At 47.4% G+C, this 13916-nt stretch overlaps 1 protein-coding gene across 25 annotated transcripts in view; it reads left to right on the top strand.

Moving 5' to 3' along the window:
* Ppfia1 (protein tyrosine phosphatase, receptor type, f polypeptide (PTPRF), interacting protein (liprin), alpha 1) overlaps window positions 1-13916 on the top strand; it is a 77008-nt gene that overhangs the window by 34244 nt on the left and 28848 nt on the right. For 17 of the 25 annotated variants that reach the window (NM_001195086.1, XM_006508609.4, XM_017322223.2 and 14 more), the window contains exons 7-16: window positions 152-370; window positions 1773-1919; window positions 3399-3533; window positions 4573-4647; window positions 4995-5078; window positions 6142-6273; window positions 8583-8645; window positions 9158-9237; window positions 11255-11390; window positions 13225-13448. In NM_001195086.1, coding sequence (NP_001182015.1) covers window positions 152-370; window positions 1773-1919; window positions 3399-3533; window positions 4573-4647; window positions 4995-5078; window positions 6142-6273; window positions 8583-8645; window positions 9158-9237; window positions 11255-11390; window positions 13225-13448 — 1295 coding nt within the window. Of the gene's footprint in view, window positions 1-151; window positions 371-1772; window positions 1920-3398; window positions 3534-4572; window positions 4648-4994; window positions 5079-6141; window positions 6274-8582; window positions 8646-9157; window positions 9238-11254; window positions 11502-13224; window positions 13449-13916 lie in introns of those variants that run through there. The other 8 variants (NM_001033319.2, XM_006508610.3, XM_030242539.1 and 5 more) reach the window with 2 other exon arrangements.

Here is a 13916-nt window from a genome sequence, read left to right as displayed (position 1 = left end):
TGGTCTCTGGTTTTGTTTTGCCATGTAGGGCTGTTGGGGAATAGTGGCAACTAAGGTGTGTGTCCACTGAGGAACACACAGGTTCCTCCCTCTGAAGGTCTGTGCTTCCCGGGTGGTGTGCCCAATGGTGCCATAGGGCTGTGCTTTTCAGAGATCTTCTGATGGCTCCTTGAGTCATGAGGATCTTGCCAAAGTGCTGGAGCTGCAGGAAGTCATAGACAGGCAGGCGAGAGAGCAGAGCCAGATGAAGGAGCGCCTGGCCTCCCTGTCCAGTCATGCAGCAGAACTAGAAGAGGATCTGGACACAGCTAGAAAAGACCTCATCAAGTCTGAAGAGATGAATACGAAACTGCAGCGAGAAGTCCGTGAAGTGAGTGCGGGGTGCGCCTGGCTTCCTGCTCCCTCTATCTTTTGCTCTCATAGTCTGGAACCTTTGGCATACACACCAGACACCCTCTCTCCTGCACCCTTCACATGAGGATCATATGCTACCATGGCTGCAGTAGTGCACTCTTTCTTGTGTTCGGTTTCTTCTCACTTGCTCCCAGAGCCCACAGACATGATGTCAGTTGTGCTTTTGTAGGGGCAAGAAGAGGTAGACCAGCTGTCCTCTGTCATTTGTATGGTATGGTGCTGAGTACTGAGGTGGTTCACTCTGCCCATCAGGGTCTCTATGGAAATGTTTGTTTATATATACACCTCATAACCAGTTTTCCTTGGTAAATTACAAGACCCTCTTTGGTCACTAGAAAAGAAATGAGAGCTGCATGCTTTCTTGTAAACTCTTTCTGTTCCATCTGAACCTGTCTTTTGTTACCCCAGGAGACCCCACCTAATAGCATGTGAGACCAGGGAGCGTTAGTTTTGGAGATTAATGTGATTTATTGTAAGAATTCAGGTCAAAGGAAACACTGCATGAATTAGAGAATCAACTAGGTTGTGCTGTTCTTGGGCCACAGGGAATTATTTCTGTGGTAGAGAGTTGAGATGTTCTTTTAAGACTTGCCTCTTTAAGAAATATAGTAAGGGGATTAGAGGGATGGCTTAGTGGTTAAAAGCAATGGCTGCTCATCCAGATGACTTGGGTCTAATTCCCAGCACCCACATAGCAGTTCACAACTATCTGTAATTTAACTACAGTTCCAGGGGATCTGACACCCTTACACAGACATACATACAGGCAAAACATTATTTCAATGCACATACAATAAAATTTATTTATAGATAGCCAACAGTTAGGAAATAAGGAAGAAGCTAAAAACTGAATTGGGGAATAGAAGACAGATACCAACTATGCCAAAAGTCAAGTCCTGGGCTCAGTGTTTGGGGTTTATAGTTTTGGCCTTGCTGATTTCTGTCTCTTTGTCAACATGCTTGAGGTTTGTGAGTCTGTCCAGCTCTTACTGAGAAAATGAAGCAGTTCTGCCCACAGTGCTCTATAAGCCTGGTTGTTGCTTAGGCAGACACAGGTTACACCTTCACTGCAGATGCCTTCAGATTCATGGATGCTTGAAGTGTTGTATGGGGCGTTTTATTAGTATTGTGTAGTCAAGTACATGCTTGGTGACACGAGCAGATTAACCAGACAAAGCTGTTGATCATGTGGGCGAATATGCTTCAAGTGTGTCCATTTTCACTCTGGTTGTAAAAGCAGTTTACACTGGGGGAGCAGCAGTTTCATGCTTGAGATGTGTGGTGTCTCTCTGTTTCCTGAGTGTTCTGATGAGTTCTGCGTTTATCATCTCCGTCTCCCTCTGGAATCTCCAACACAGGCAATGGCCCAGAAGGAGGATATGGAAGAGAGAATCACCACCCTTGAGAAACGCTACCTCGCCGCACAGCGTGAAGCCACGTCTGTGCATGACCTCAATGACAAACTTGAAAATGAAATTGCAAATAAAGACTCCATGCACCGACAGGTACTGGGGTCTGTGGGCCCCTTTCTAGTTTTAATTATTTGTGAAGCCGAAGACCTTTCCTTTGTAAATTGTATGTTGGAAATCAAGTACTTAAGTCATTTTTCTTATGACTTACTTCTTAGCAGTTTATAGAACCTTGATTCTTCTGTTCCTTTTTTTTTTTTTTTTTTTTTTTTGTTATGAGCATTAATGTGTGCCTGTGCCTGTATGTGTTGGTGTATGCTTGCACATTTGCACCTGTATGTGTAGGTGTGTGCATGTGGCAGTCAGAGGTCAAAGTCAGGGGTCTTTTCTCTATTGCTTTCCGCCCTATTTTATTTTATTTTATTTTCAGTTGTACTTTTAAGATTTTTTTTAAATATATTTTTAAGATTTAAAAAAATTTTTTTTATTTTTAATCTTGTATATTTTATATGGGTACATCTTTGTGTGAGTGCAGGTGCCTTTGGAATTCAGAAGAATGTATGGTATCCCCCGGAGCTGGAGTTACATACAGGTGGTTGTAAACCAGTGAATGTGGATGCTTGAAATCAAATTTGAGTCCTCTGGAAGAGCAGCAAATGCTCTTAGCCACAGAACTCTTTTTCTAGCCTCTCCACTGTAATGTTTAAAGACGGGGTCTCTTACTGAATGTTGAGCTCACACGTTGTCTACACTGGCAGGGCAGTGAGTGCCAAGGTTCCTGCTGGGTCTGCCTCCACAGTGCTCGGGCTAAAAGCATGTGCTGCTGCACCAAGCCCTGTTAAAAAAATGTCAGTACTAGGGACTGAACACGGGTTCTCATGCTTGCACAACAGGCACTCTGCTCGCAGAACTGTCTCCCCTTTGTTCTGTTTCATTGGAAGCCAGTTGCTTCTTTCAGTCTTTTCACTAACTAAGCAGTAAGAACTTGCTGGCAGTTGCTGAACTGTGCACCCAACAGCACTAGAAGTCAGAGGTGATAGGAGCCAGCCATCACCCTCTTCCTTGTGTGCTCTCAGGTTATTGAACTAACCAAAAAAACCTAGTCAGGCTGCTTGAAAGGATTTATTAAGGGCAAAGGGCATTGCTTGACCAAAAATAAATGAAAATTGTTGCCATGAAGCAGTGCTTAGAATCAGGAACTAGGGTGAGGCCTAATGTTTGTTGAGTTCACACAGAGCAAGGGGACCGTGTCCACAGACAGTAGCCCCCGTGGTCTCACTCCCCACATGCACAGGTTCTTTCCTGCTTTACTTAGATTTTCTGCAGTAGATTTCTTATCCAAGTATTTTTATAACAGTTTGCCACAGGCTAGGCTTTCAGGCAGCACTCTGGGTGGAGAGTGACTCATTTTCTGTAGAATGAGCAACTCACAAGAGTAACTAGTTTTTCTTTATGTATAGGAACCTATATTTGTTTTGTTTTCTTTGTGTTTAAGAAGATAAAGCCTTGAAGCCATAAGGTGCTTTGTCAGGTGTCTAAAGCAGCAGCCTGAACTCCTGATTGTGCCCTTTCTAGACAGAAGACAAGAACCGCCAGTTGCAAGAGCGTCTGGAGTTGGCCGAGCAGAAGCTGCAGCAGACCCTGCGCAAAGCTGAGACGCTGCCAGAGGTGGAGGCTGAGCTGGCCCAGAGGGTGGCTGCACTCTCCAAGGTGCGCCTGGGCCATGTGGGCTCACAGGCAGGCTTGATGTTCTTGTTAGTGTGCTTGCATCCATGGATGATGGGAATGCGGTTTCTGTCTAGCTCAAGACCTTTATTCCACACCAGTCCCCAAAACCCTGTCAGGTGAATGCTGCTATCCTTGGTGTCAGGATCCAAGAGTCACAGCTGCTTGGATTATTTCTCTCACCAACTTGAAGAAAGGTTGTCGCTTTTCTCAGATCTCTCAGATGACATTAGTCTTTCAAGATAGTCACACAGTTTTTAAGTAATTTCATTTCTTTTTTTGTTGTTTTTTTTTTTTTTTTTTTTTTGCTTTTTTGTTTTTTTGAGACAGGGTTTCTCTGTATAGCCTTAGCTGTCCTGGAACTCACTTTTTAGACCAGACTGACCTTGAACTCAGAAATCCACCTGTCTCTGCCTCCCAAGCGCTGGGATTAAAGGCGTGCGCCACCACTGCCCGGCTAAGTATTTTCATTCTTTTGAAATTACTTTAAAAGGTTTATTTGCTTGTTGAAATGGAGTCTCACTATAGCCCAGTCTGGCCCTAAACTCCTCCCTCTAGTGACCCTCCTTCCTTAGCCAGTGAATAGTTGGAACTTGAGGTACATACTACAATGCTTAAAATTGTTTCTAACATACTGCTTCTGTTTACCACCACTGCTGTTAAGGTGTATATTCCCGGGTCCTCACCATACAGAGCGGGGTAGGCAGGAATCAGGAACTTCCAGAGTGATGACTGGGTTCACTGTTTTAGAGGCACAACAGCATGAACAGAGGCTGTGGATGTACCCTGACAGGAGTCCTAGCCCCCAGGCTTGGTCTTAGTTGCTGAGGAGGGATGGGAGAGGGACCCAGATGAAGACAGCATCCTGTTGGTGAGTGTGGGCCCTGTCCCCACTCCTGGATCTAGCTCTGGACGCCTTGTTCTTGTCAGCTGTAACAGTACCTTGGTCTTCCCCTCTGTGGTCCCCTCCTAAAGTCTTGGTTTCTTTTCTCCCTGCTGTCCTTCTTGTCCTGTTGCTTTATAGTCTGGTCCTTTGTCTTCTGGGAGTTCAGCTGCTAAGGAAGCAAAACTGTTGGAGCTTACTTCCAAGCTTAGGAAGGTAGAATTGTGTCCTGTGCTTGTGCTTGCTGCTTCCTGCTCTCCATGCTGACCACCAAAAGGCACTCAGCGAATGGGATGGGTTGTCCAAGGCAGGGCAGGGTGGGGGACACAGAAAGGCAGTCACTAGCACCCACGATGCTTCAGGTCAGCACGAATGGATTGGTCACTGCACAGTGTACACATTGAAGCCACCGAGGAGGTGCTGATGGATATGAGGAAGTGTTGTCCTTTTGTCAGGGTTGACATGGTCCACAAAGCATGTGGTGCTTGCTGCTGTTACAGTAGTTTGTAGCCAGTGTGCATGGAAATGAGCAGAGGATCAGCTTGTGTTATCTTTACCGGCAGGCTGAGGAGAGACATGGCAATATTGAAGAGAGGCTGCGGCAGATGGAGGCACAGCTGGAGGAGAAAAATCAGGAGCTGCAGCGGGTATGTATGGGGCTGAGGCTGGCTTTAACAGGTGGGACAGGCAGAGGCATCCAGACACAGGACAAGAGGCAGTCCTGGACCCTACCTGCCAAGGCCTACTGTGGAGGGAGGAAGCATGGGTGTGTGACTGTGGAATCCTTGCACAGCACAGCAACCAGTGTTTTCCATCTGTTTAAAGCTGCAGAGAACTAGGAGTACTGGGAAGTGATGATTTTAAGCTCCTATATTAGGTCTTAAGGAACATAGGCTTAGGCACGTTGTCAGAGAACCTGTGAGGCTCACAGTGTTACAGAACCCTGAGCAGACCGTCATATCACACTTGAACTTCCAGCTGTTTGGCTTTGAGAGTGTTCAGTTTGAACAGAAACAAGCACACTTTTCAAAGAAAGGCTGTCAGATGCCTTCCTGGGAAGCTTCCTCCCATGGGGCAGTCAGGCATACTCAGAGAGCCTTGGAAGGTGCTACTACGCATAATTCTCCATACAGGGTTGTTGGGCCTGGTGTAGCCTTCCTTGGAAATTAAGTCCTGTCTAGGTGTCGAGAACTGAGTGATGTTGTCTTGAGTGTGTGCTGAGCAGGCACAGCTCTAGCCTTGTGTTAGCCCATTGCAGAGTTACTACATTGTCATTTATAGTTTTAACTATAGGCAGAGATGGCCTGCATCTCTACTGATTAAAAATCAGCTTGTTCAGCCTTCACTTTGTAAATTTAATTTTTTTTCCCCCTTAAACCTAGACCCAAGCTTTTATTTACACCCAGAGAAATTCCTGGGTCAATATGCAGATAGATTGATCCCTCAAGTCTCTTCTCATGGAGCTCTGCTAAGTACACTTGAGAGCTAGAGACTACTGACACTCTTGAGACAGTTGTAGGTTTTAGTTTAGCAAAGGCAGTAGCAAAGGTCTAGGATTATCCCGAGTGTTTCATGTCCCAGAGGTAGGTGCCACTTGAAAGCCCCTTGGGGATGAGAAGATGGGAGCACAGCCTCTGATGATCATTGGTCCAGTGCTTCTGAAGGGCTGGATTTGAGCCTGAATTTGGAAGCTTTCCCCTTCTGTTTTAGGCAAGGCAGAGAGAAAAGATGAACGAGGAACATAATAAGCGCCTGTCTGACACTGTGGATAAGTTGCTCTCAGAATCCAATGAGAGGCTGCAGCTGCATCTGAAGGAGAGAATGGCGGCGCTGGAGGACAAGGTGAGCAGATGAGCCGCTGTGCTCCCTGGGAGACTAGCTCGGGACATGCTCTACTGCAGACAGGGAGGACATTAGCTTGCCAGCTAGTGACTGGCTGTGGTTCTTCCCCTTTGAGTGCTGTTTGTGTGTCTATCCCCTCCTTAATTTATTTGATGTGTACTGGTATTTTGCCTGAATGTATGTCTATGTACTCATGCCTGGTGCCCAAGGAGGTCAGAAGAGGGCCTTGGATCCTTTGGGACTGGAGTTACAGTTAGCTGCTATGTGGTGCTAGAAATCAAACCAGGGCCCCTAGAAGAATAAGAATAACCTTAACTAGTGTTGAGGACCAGTCTTGACCTGTAGGATGGAGAAGGCTTGTGGCTTCCACAGAGGTCAGGAAATAAAATACATTTGGTTTTTAGTGCTTGGGCAGTCATATCATTTTGTGCTCATCATACCTCACAAGCAGTTATAGTCAGCTCATGTGTGAATGGTGGCCTTTGTTCTAGTACCATTCTACTTAAGCTGGGTGTGGGGCTGCCCACCCTGATCCCTGTACTCAGGCTAAGGCAAGACTCTTGACTTTGGGGTCATCCAGGACTACCTAGTGTCTTAGGGTCACCAACCCTGTGATGAAACACCATGACCAGTGCAGCTTGGGGAGGGAAGGGTTGATTTGGCTTATGCTTTCATATCACTGTTCATCACTGTAGGAAATCAGATCAGAAACTCAAGTGAGGCAGGAGCTGATGCAGGAGGGGCTGCTTACTGGCTTGCTCTTCATGGCTTGCTCTGTCTGCTTTGTTACAGAACCCAGTGCTACTAGATTGCCCCCTGTGGCTGGATCTTATAGTGAAATTCTCACCCCGCCCCCTTTTGTTTTTGTTTTGTTTGTTTTTTTGAGACAGGATTTCTCTGTGTATCCCTGGCTGTCCTGGAGCTCTCTGTAGACCAGGCTGGCCTCAAACTCAGAGTTCTGCCTCTGCCTCCCAAGTGCTGGGATTAAAGGGGTGCACCACCACTGCCTGGAGGGATATTCTCGATTGAGCTGCTTCTTTGACAAGGACTTGAGCTGTGTCAGGTTGATACAAAGTAGCCAGCACAGTGAAACTTTTTCCCTCTCAACCCCCCCCCCCCTTTTTTTTTTTCCTTTTTGACAGTGGGCTCTAGCTGGCTTAGCCCACAGGCCCCTTATACTAGAGCTTAGCTTTGCCAAACCTCATCCTTACCTGTACTTTGATTGAGAGTCAATCAATTTCCATTTCCTTATACATGCTGTGCTTCAAGAGCATGGCAGAACAGAAGGGATCTAATCGGCTCCAGGGTCGTACTCCCAGGTTTCAGCAGTTGCCTTTCCTTCTCTTGATTTGGAAGAAGGCTAAGCCTGGCTTTTAGGATTTGCCTCATGGAAGGCCCCAGATAACTCATTGAAGTTTAGGGTCTCCACAGAGGTCCTGGTGGGCAGCACTTAGGCTCAGACTTCAGACGGCCTGCCCCAGCTGTGCTGCTCTCTCAAGATGTAGCTTAGAGATATCCTGAGGGCAGTACTTGCATGGGGTTGTGCTGGTGGAAACACATGAGTATTTGTGAGAGGTTGGGAGGGTGCCCTTAGAGACCATGCAGAATAGTTACTCTGACCTCCTCACCCAAGCGTTACCTTTGGCTATGGATAAGTTTTTAAAATTCTTTTCCTTCTAGATAGTTCTAATAATAGTCTTGAACTGATCCTTTTGCCTGAGTTTCAAGAGTCCTGGTGTGCGGGAATGAGGGGCCTGGCTTTGGATAGGAATGTGTTGTCTTAAACTTTACATGTAAAACTTAACTTTATGTTTCCTAAGTGGCCAGTGAATACTCAAATCTAAAAGTCACTGTAGACCACTTGCAAGAAGTTATGAAAACAAATCTGAAGGTCAAGTATGATGGCTCATACTTGTCATCTCAGATGCTAAGTCAGGAGGATTGCTGCAGGTCTCAGGCTGCTCTGGTCTACAGAACAAGACTGTCTTAAACAAACAAACAAACAAACAGAAAAACAAACCTAAAAAGCTAAGCAGCATCAGCAAAAACCCTTGCACCATTGAGCATGACACTGAGTGTGGCAGGCCTGCTGTAGGAAGACACAGGTTGCACACACAGGAACAGACACAGCAGCATCTGACCTCATTCGTGCTTGGTATTGGTTGACTGGGCTGTGGCCCTCCCTGCTTTTGGTGCTTTCCATGACCAAGCCCTTCCTTCAGGGCTGCTCTCTAGTTTAAGCAAGAGTAGCCAGTGTATTACATGGAACATTTTGAAGAAACAGCCCTGAAGGACATTTTCTTTTTCAGAATTCTCTACTAAGGGAAGTTGAAAATGCAAAGAAGCAACTAGAAGAGACCCAGCATGATAAGGTACCTCACTCTCTGACTCAATGAGAATTCTAGGAAGAACTGGGTTATTACAGTGACCACAGGTGTTTGGAGGGAATTGAGACAACCTTCCTCATGGCTCTTTTAGTCCACACTGTGTGCAGCCCATTGGAGAGCATGCTGAATATGTTGTGCACATCTCTGCAACCCTAGGTCCTTGGGTGATCTGTTTGAGACTAATAGCATGGGTTTCTTGTAAGAGACAGGGCCAGCTGGGATCTCTGTGTGGGTTGGGGTGGAAGATAATAAGGACTGGCAGCCTGTGGGCTAGGACAGGTGGGCCATTTATACAGTTTTTACACCCTGGCCTTGCCCCCTTTTAACTTGTCTATCACCAGGAGTACTGCTTTTCATTTACTAGGGCATCCATCGATTTGGAGACCCAAGTTCTGCTTACTCTAGGACTCAGGAAGTGTTCTCAGAATTGAAACGCATCTTATAGGGGCCGAGTCCATGTGAGAGAGTTGCCATGGAAGCTGTTTATTGTTTTCTAGGACCAACTTGTCGTGACTATTGAAGCCCTGAAGGCTGAGCTGGAGCAGATGAGACTGAGAGGTCCTTCACTCCATCATGGGTATGGCGGTCACAGATGGACTAGGTTTCAGCTCTGTGGGTATGCAAGGGCTTGCTGCTGTCTCTGCGGGCGTGGGAAGAGGCCTCTGTGCTGACTGAGGTGCCCAGTGATGTGACAGAAGAGAGAACATAATGGGAGCAGAAGGACAGGCCTCATAGAAGAGTCCCACTGCAGGAGGGAGTGCCATGGGCAGCTGCTCAGAGTCCATTTCATAGCTTCGGTGCTACATTTGGAACTATCTCATGGAAGGACTCAGCTCCTGACACGGCCACATTGCTTAGTGCACAGCTCTAAAGCACTTTGTCTTTTAGAAGCAGCTCTCACTGGGTCGTAATTTTCTGGTTTTATTTCTTATGAGAGTTGATCTTCAGTAGAATTTACTGAGGTGACACCATTGGATAGCAAACAGATTTCCCTTGGAGCAGGCAAGGAGACTGGGAGGCCTGTGTTATACAGCTAGGCCTCCTGCAGCCTCTTCTTACCTGACCTACTTCACACCAGGAGATGATGTCCTTATAGATCCAGAAACCCTCAGTGCAAAGCCAGAGGGAGAGTCTCGAGAGGTGGGTTCCTGCACTGAAAGATATGACAAGGGCCATGGGACAGAGCAGTCATGGCCAAAGTGAGGGAGAGACTAATGGTATCACTGTGGCAGCAACAGACCTGCTGTTGGGAGCCAGTAAGCAGCTTGCTCTCTTGTTTAAAACTTGTGTGCAAGCGAGTGCATGTACCCACAGAGGCAAGTCCACTTTTTTTTTTTTCATTGAAATAAGGTCTCCTGTTGTAGCCCAGGCCGGCCTCAAATTCATTACCCTCCAACCTTTGACTTTTTTCAAAAAGGAGTTTTAGGTATGAAAGCAAGGAGAGGAGCTGAAGGGGATTTAAGATGAAGGAAGCATACTCACATTTGGCTAGCCTGCAGAATGATAGGAGAGGAGGGCGACTGGCTCTGGGAGCCCCACTATCTTTCTACATGGCCTTGAGACATTGGGTGGATCAGAGGGGAGCGGGCCTGTTTGCAGGGGTGGGGCCCTGCCCTGGATAGGAGGAATTCAGACACTAAGCAGCTGGTGGGACCCCTGGCTAGTTTCATAGGACTTGACAGTAAAGTAAGTCACAGTGCTGCAACCTGCCCCATGGAATGGAGAGAGTTGGGAGGTAAGCTTGGAAATAACATGCGGAGTAGGAAGGGCTAGCAGCCCCCAGATCCCAGAGTCACCTGCACTTAACATGGAGTTGTGCTCAGCTCCTCAACTTGCAACTCTGACTGAGATCATGCTTAGGCAGAGCAGGTTCCTGAGGAATAAGAGATGGGGGAGTTGGAAGGGAAGTAAGAGTTAAAAAGGAAGCCATGAATCTCACATCTTTAAAACATGGAGAAGATGAGGGGGTCAGTGCTGCCAAGGGGATGAGTTGTGAAGTCCCACTGGTCCCCTGTGCAGCTTCAAGGGGGAGTTCCCTGAGTTATCTCTGTGTTCTCCTTGGCCTCTGAAGGAGTTCTGAAGTGAGCGCATCTACTTTCTTTCCCAGGAAGTTTTAGGGCAGTACTGGGAGGAGGGAGAGTGGATGCTGAGCCTGAGCTCCTGCTGCTCTGCTTTCTCCACATGTTGCCTATAGAAACAGCTAGTCGTCAGATCCACCTTGGTTGCTCAGCCCTGTCCCCTTTTCTAGAGTTTTCTTCAACCCAGGGTGTTGTCCTGTGTACCACTGTGTTAAACCCTAGCTTCAGTTCCTCCCAGGAATGCTATGACCACCAGCTTGAACTTGGCACAGCAGAAAAGCCACAGGGCAGGTGATGGCAACAGTTGGCATCCTTGCATGACCTTCACCTGGAGAAGGTTCTCAGTGGGCCTCACTTGGTCACACCCTCTTTCTCCCAGTGTAGTAGCTGGCTGGGTTTTCCTGGCCAGTATTGGGTAGTCAGGAGCTCTCAGATAGGTTCAGGAGGACTCCACAGAGACCTTCCCAACTTGATACTTTACCTTTCTTCTGATTACTACCTTTTCCCATGTTTCAGCCGACCCCATTTGGGCAGCGTCCCGGACTTCAGGTTCTCTGTGGCAGACGGACATGTGGATGCTTACAGCACCAGTGCAGTGTTGCGGCGCCCCCAGAAGGGCCGACTGGCAGCGCTGCGGGATGAGCCCTCCAAGGCAAGGCCTCCGCTTGCGGAACGTCACCTATTCCTCTTGGACAGACTCTCGGTCTCCTTCTTCCCCCATGTTCCTTTCCTTGGCTTTTCTGGCTAAGAGCTTGCTTTTAGGGTATGCTTGCTTTTTGGTTTTAGTTCTCTCTTTAAGAACAGAAATTTTGATAAGATATCCTTTAAGTTGATGCTAATTAATTAGTATGTACTTGAAATAGTAAGAATATATGATGCCAGGTGTGATGACACAGCACATATCTATAATCCTGGCATTCAAGAAGCTGAGGCAGGAGGATTACCATGAGGCCAAGAGAAGTGCACAGCTACAGCAGTGAACAGTACAGTATGTACCTAGGTAGTGCTTTGTGGCCAGAACCATGAAGTTTCATGCTGACATCATGGCTACATGCAGTTCATGGGCCTCAGGTGTCAGAGGCAGCATAACTCAGGGACTCAGGTGCTTATAGACAGTGAAGTCTTGGCAGTGTGGATGGATGTAGTGTCGACCAGAGGCCCTTGCTGATGGACCTGCATGGACTCCCCGAGCTCACATTTGAAGAAAGCCAGGAGGAAACCCAGGTCTGTTTTACTTCCTGGTCTGGAAAGATGTCAGGCATGTTTTCTCCATTATTGTGAGGCATGGTCTGTCCCCACCTGGGAACCATAAGAGTTGTCCTCCACTTGGAGAGAGGAGTTTATTTTCATATTGCTAGAGTATATGCCAAGGAAATGGGTACCATGGACACCGAACTTTAGAGTAGCCAGGCTGTCACTGTGAGTGCTACAGGCTAGGAGAACAAGCCAGGAGGGGTGGGTCTGGGCTAATATGAGAAGACTGTCCAGGGAGGACAGTAGCCAAGCCGGTGCCAGCACGTGTGCCTGTGCATGCAGACAGCATGGGCAAGCAGGTGAATGAAGGGCAAGACAGTTGGTAAGGGCAGGTTGGCACTGCCATGGAGCAGCTTTTCTGGAGGAAAGTGCTCTGCCCACTTTGAACCCTTGGAAGTGGAGAGAAAGGAACAGAGATAGATGGGCAGTTGTTGGAGAGGTTTTGCTGGTGGGCAAGGAAGTGGGATGTTGGGTGGGAGGTTGGGGCAGGATAAGGTTTTGCGGTTTCTGTCTGTGTTTCAAGATGAGAGATGGGGGCCTGTGTGCTTATCTCAGGATAAACCAGCTGAGAGAGGGTGCCAAAGAGGATGTAGTCTTCTGGAGGAAAGATGAGAACATCTGGGAGGGGAGGAAAGGGGAAACATTAACCACCCAGTGGATTTAACACTGGCTGCTATGGGCAATGATCACAACAGGGCTTTTCTCTGTACAACCCTTTCCCCTGGAAACTCCATTATGGGCCACTGGCTGTGTCCAGGTGCCTGCTTACTTTCCTCCTCTGGCTTTTCTTGGTGCTTATCAATACCAGGCTTGGAAGCTCATACCCAGAGCATCATTCTATGGCAGTTGAGCACACCCCTTCAATGTGCTCTAGGCTTCCTGTTTAATTTGCACTAAAGCAGGGGACCTGAATATAGATGCTGAATGTTCCAGGCATTACTATCACAGGATGCGTGCTTGCTCTCTCACTTTGAGACAGCTCAGCATGTGCCCAGTCTGGTCGCCAAATCTACACCCATCTCTGCATCTGCCTCCCAGGTGTTTTGATTACAAGTGTGCTCCAAAGTGTCCAGTCTCCCTGTCTTGTTTAGCAGCAGCTGCTCAGGCACATTGGAATCTTCCCAAAGCCTTGGCCTGAATTAAAACATTGACATTTCTGATAGCAGCCTTTCCTGCCCTTAGGGTACTTGCTGTCACTCTTGCCTGCTGAGACATAGTATTCTTGTTGGTAGGTGCAGACCCTCAATGAGCAGGACTGGGAACGGGCCCAACAAGCCAGCGTCTTGGCAAATGTGGCACAGGCATTTGAGAGTGATGTCGATGTGTCTGATGGTGAAGATGACCGAGATACACTGCTCAGCTCAGTTGATCTGCTGTCACCCAGTGGACAGGCTGATGCCCAGACACTGGCCATGATGCTTCAGGAACAGCTGGATGCTATCAACAAAGAGATCAGGTATATATCTGTGTATATATAGTGGGCACAGGATAGGAAGGATCAGGGTTCGATGGCATATATATGTCATCCCAGCACTTGGAAGGTGGAAGCAAGAGGAAGCAGTATTTTAAGGCCAGCTTAGACTACAAGTAATTTTGAGGCCAGCTTGGCTACATAGAACTCTGTTTCAAAATAAGAGCAGCAAACAAGAAAGTAGAAAGTGGAAGAAGATGGGGATGATACTGGAGTGGATGTTGTGGAGGTGTGAGGGTGGAAGGAAGAAGATTGGGAGGCAACCAGAGGAAACGGGGGTAGGGGTGTTATGCTGAGGCCTAGGATGCTGTACACTTAAGAACCAAAGAGAAGATTCTTGCAAGAGTTTGCTTTCTTGGAAAAGTATTGCATACTTGGAATCAGCATCCCCTTTACAGCCTCCTATAGCAGAGCATTTAGGGTTCTAAGATAGCTTTTACCTTTGGCAGCCTA

The sequence above is a fragment of the Mus musculus genome, chromosome 7, assembly GCF_000001635.26.
Source record: "Mus musculus strain C57BL/6J chromosome 7, GRCm38.p6 C57BL/6J".
Lineage (NCBI taxonomy): Eukaryota > Metazoa > Chordata > Mammalia > Rodentia > Muridae > Mus > Mus musculus.
The sequence above is the reverse complement of the archived record's forward strand: the minus strand, read 5'-3'. Positions and strand labels throughout refer to the sequence as shown.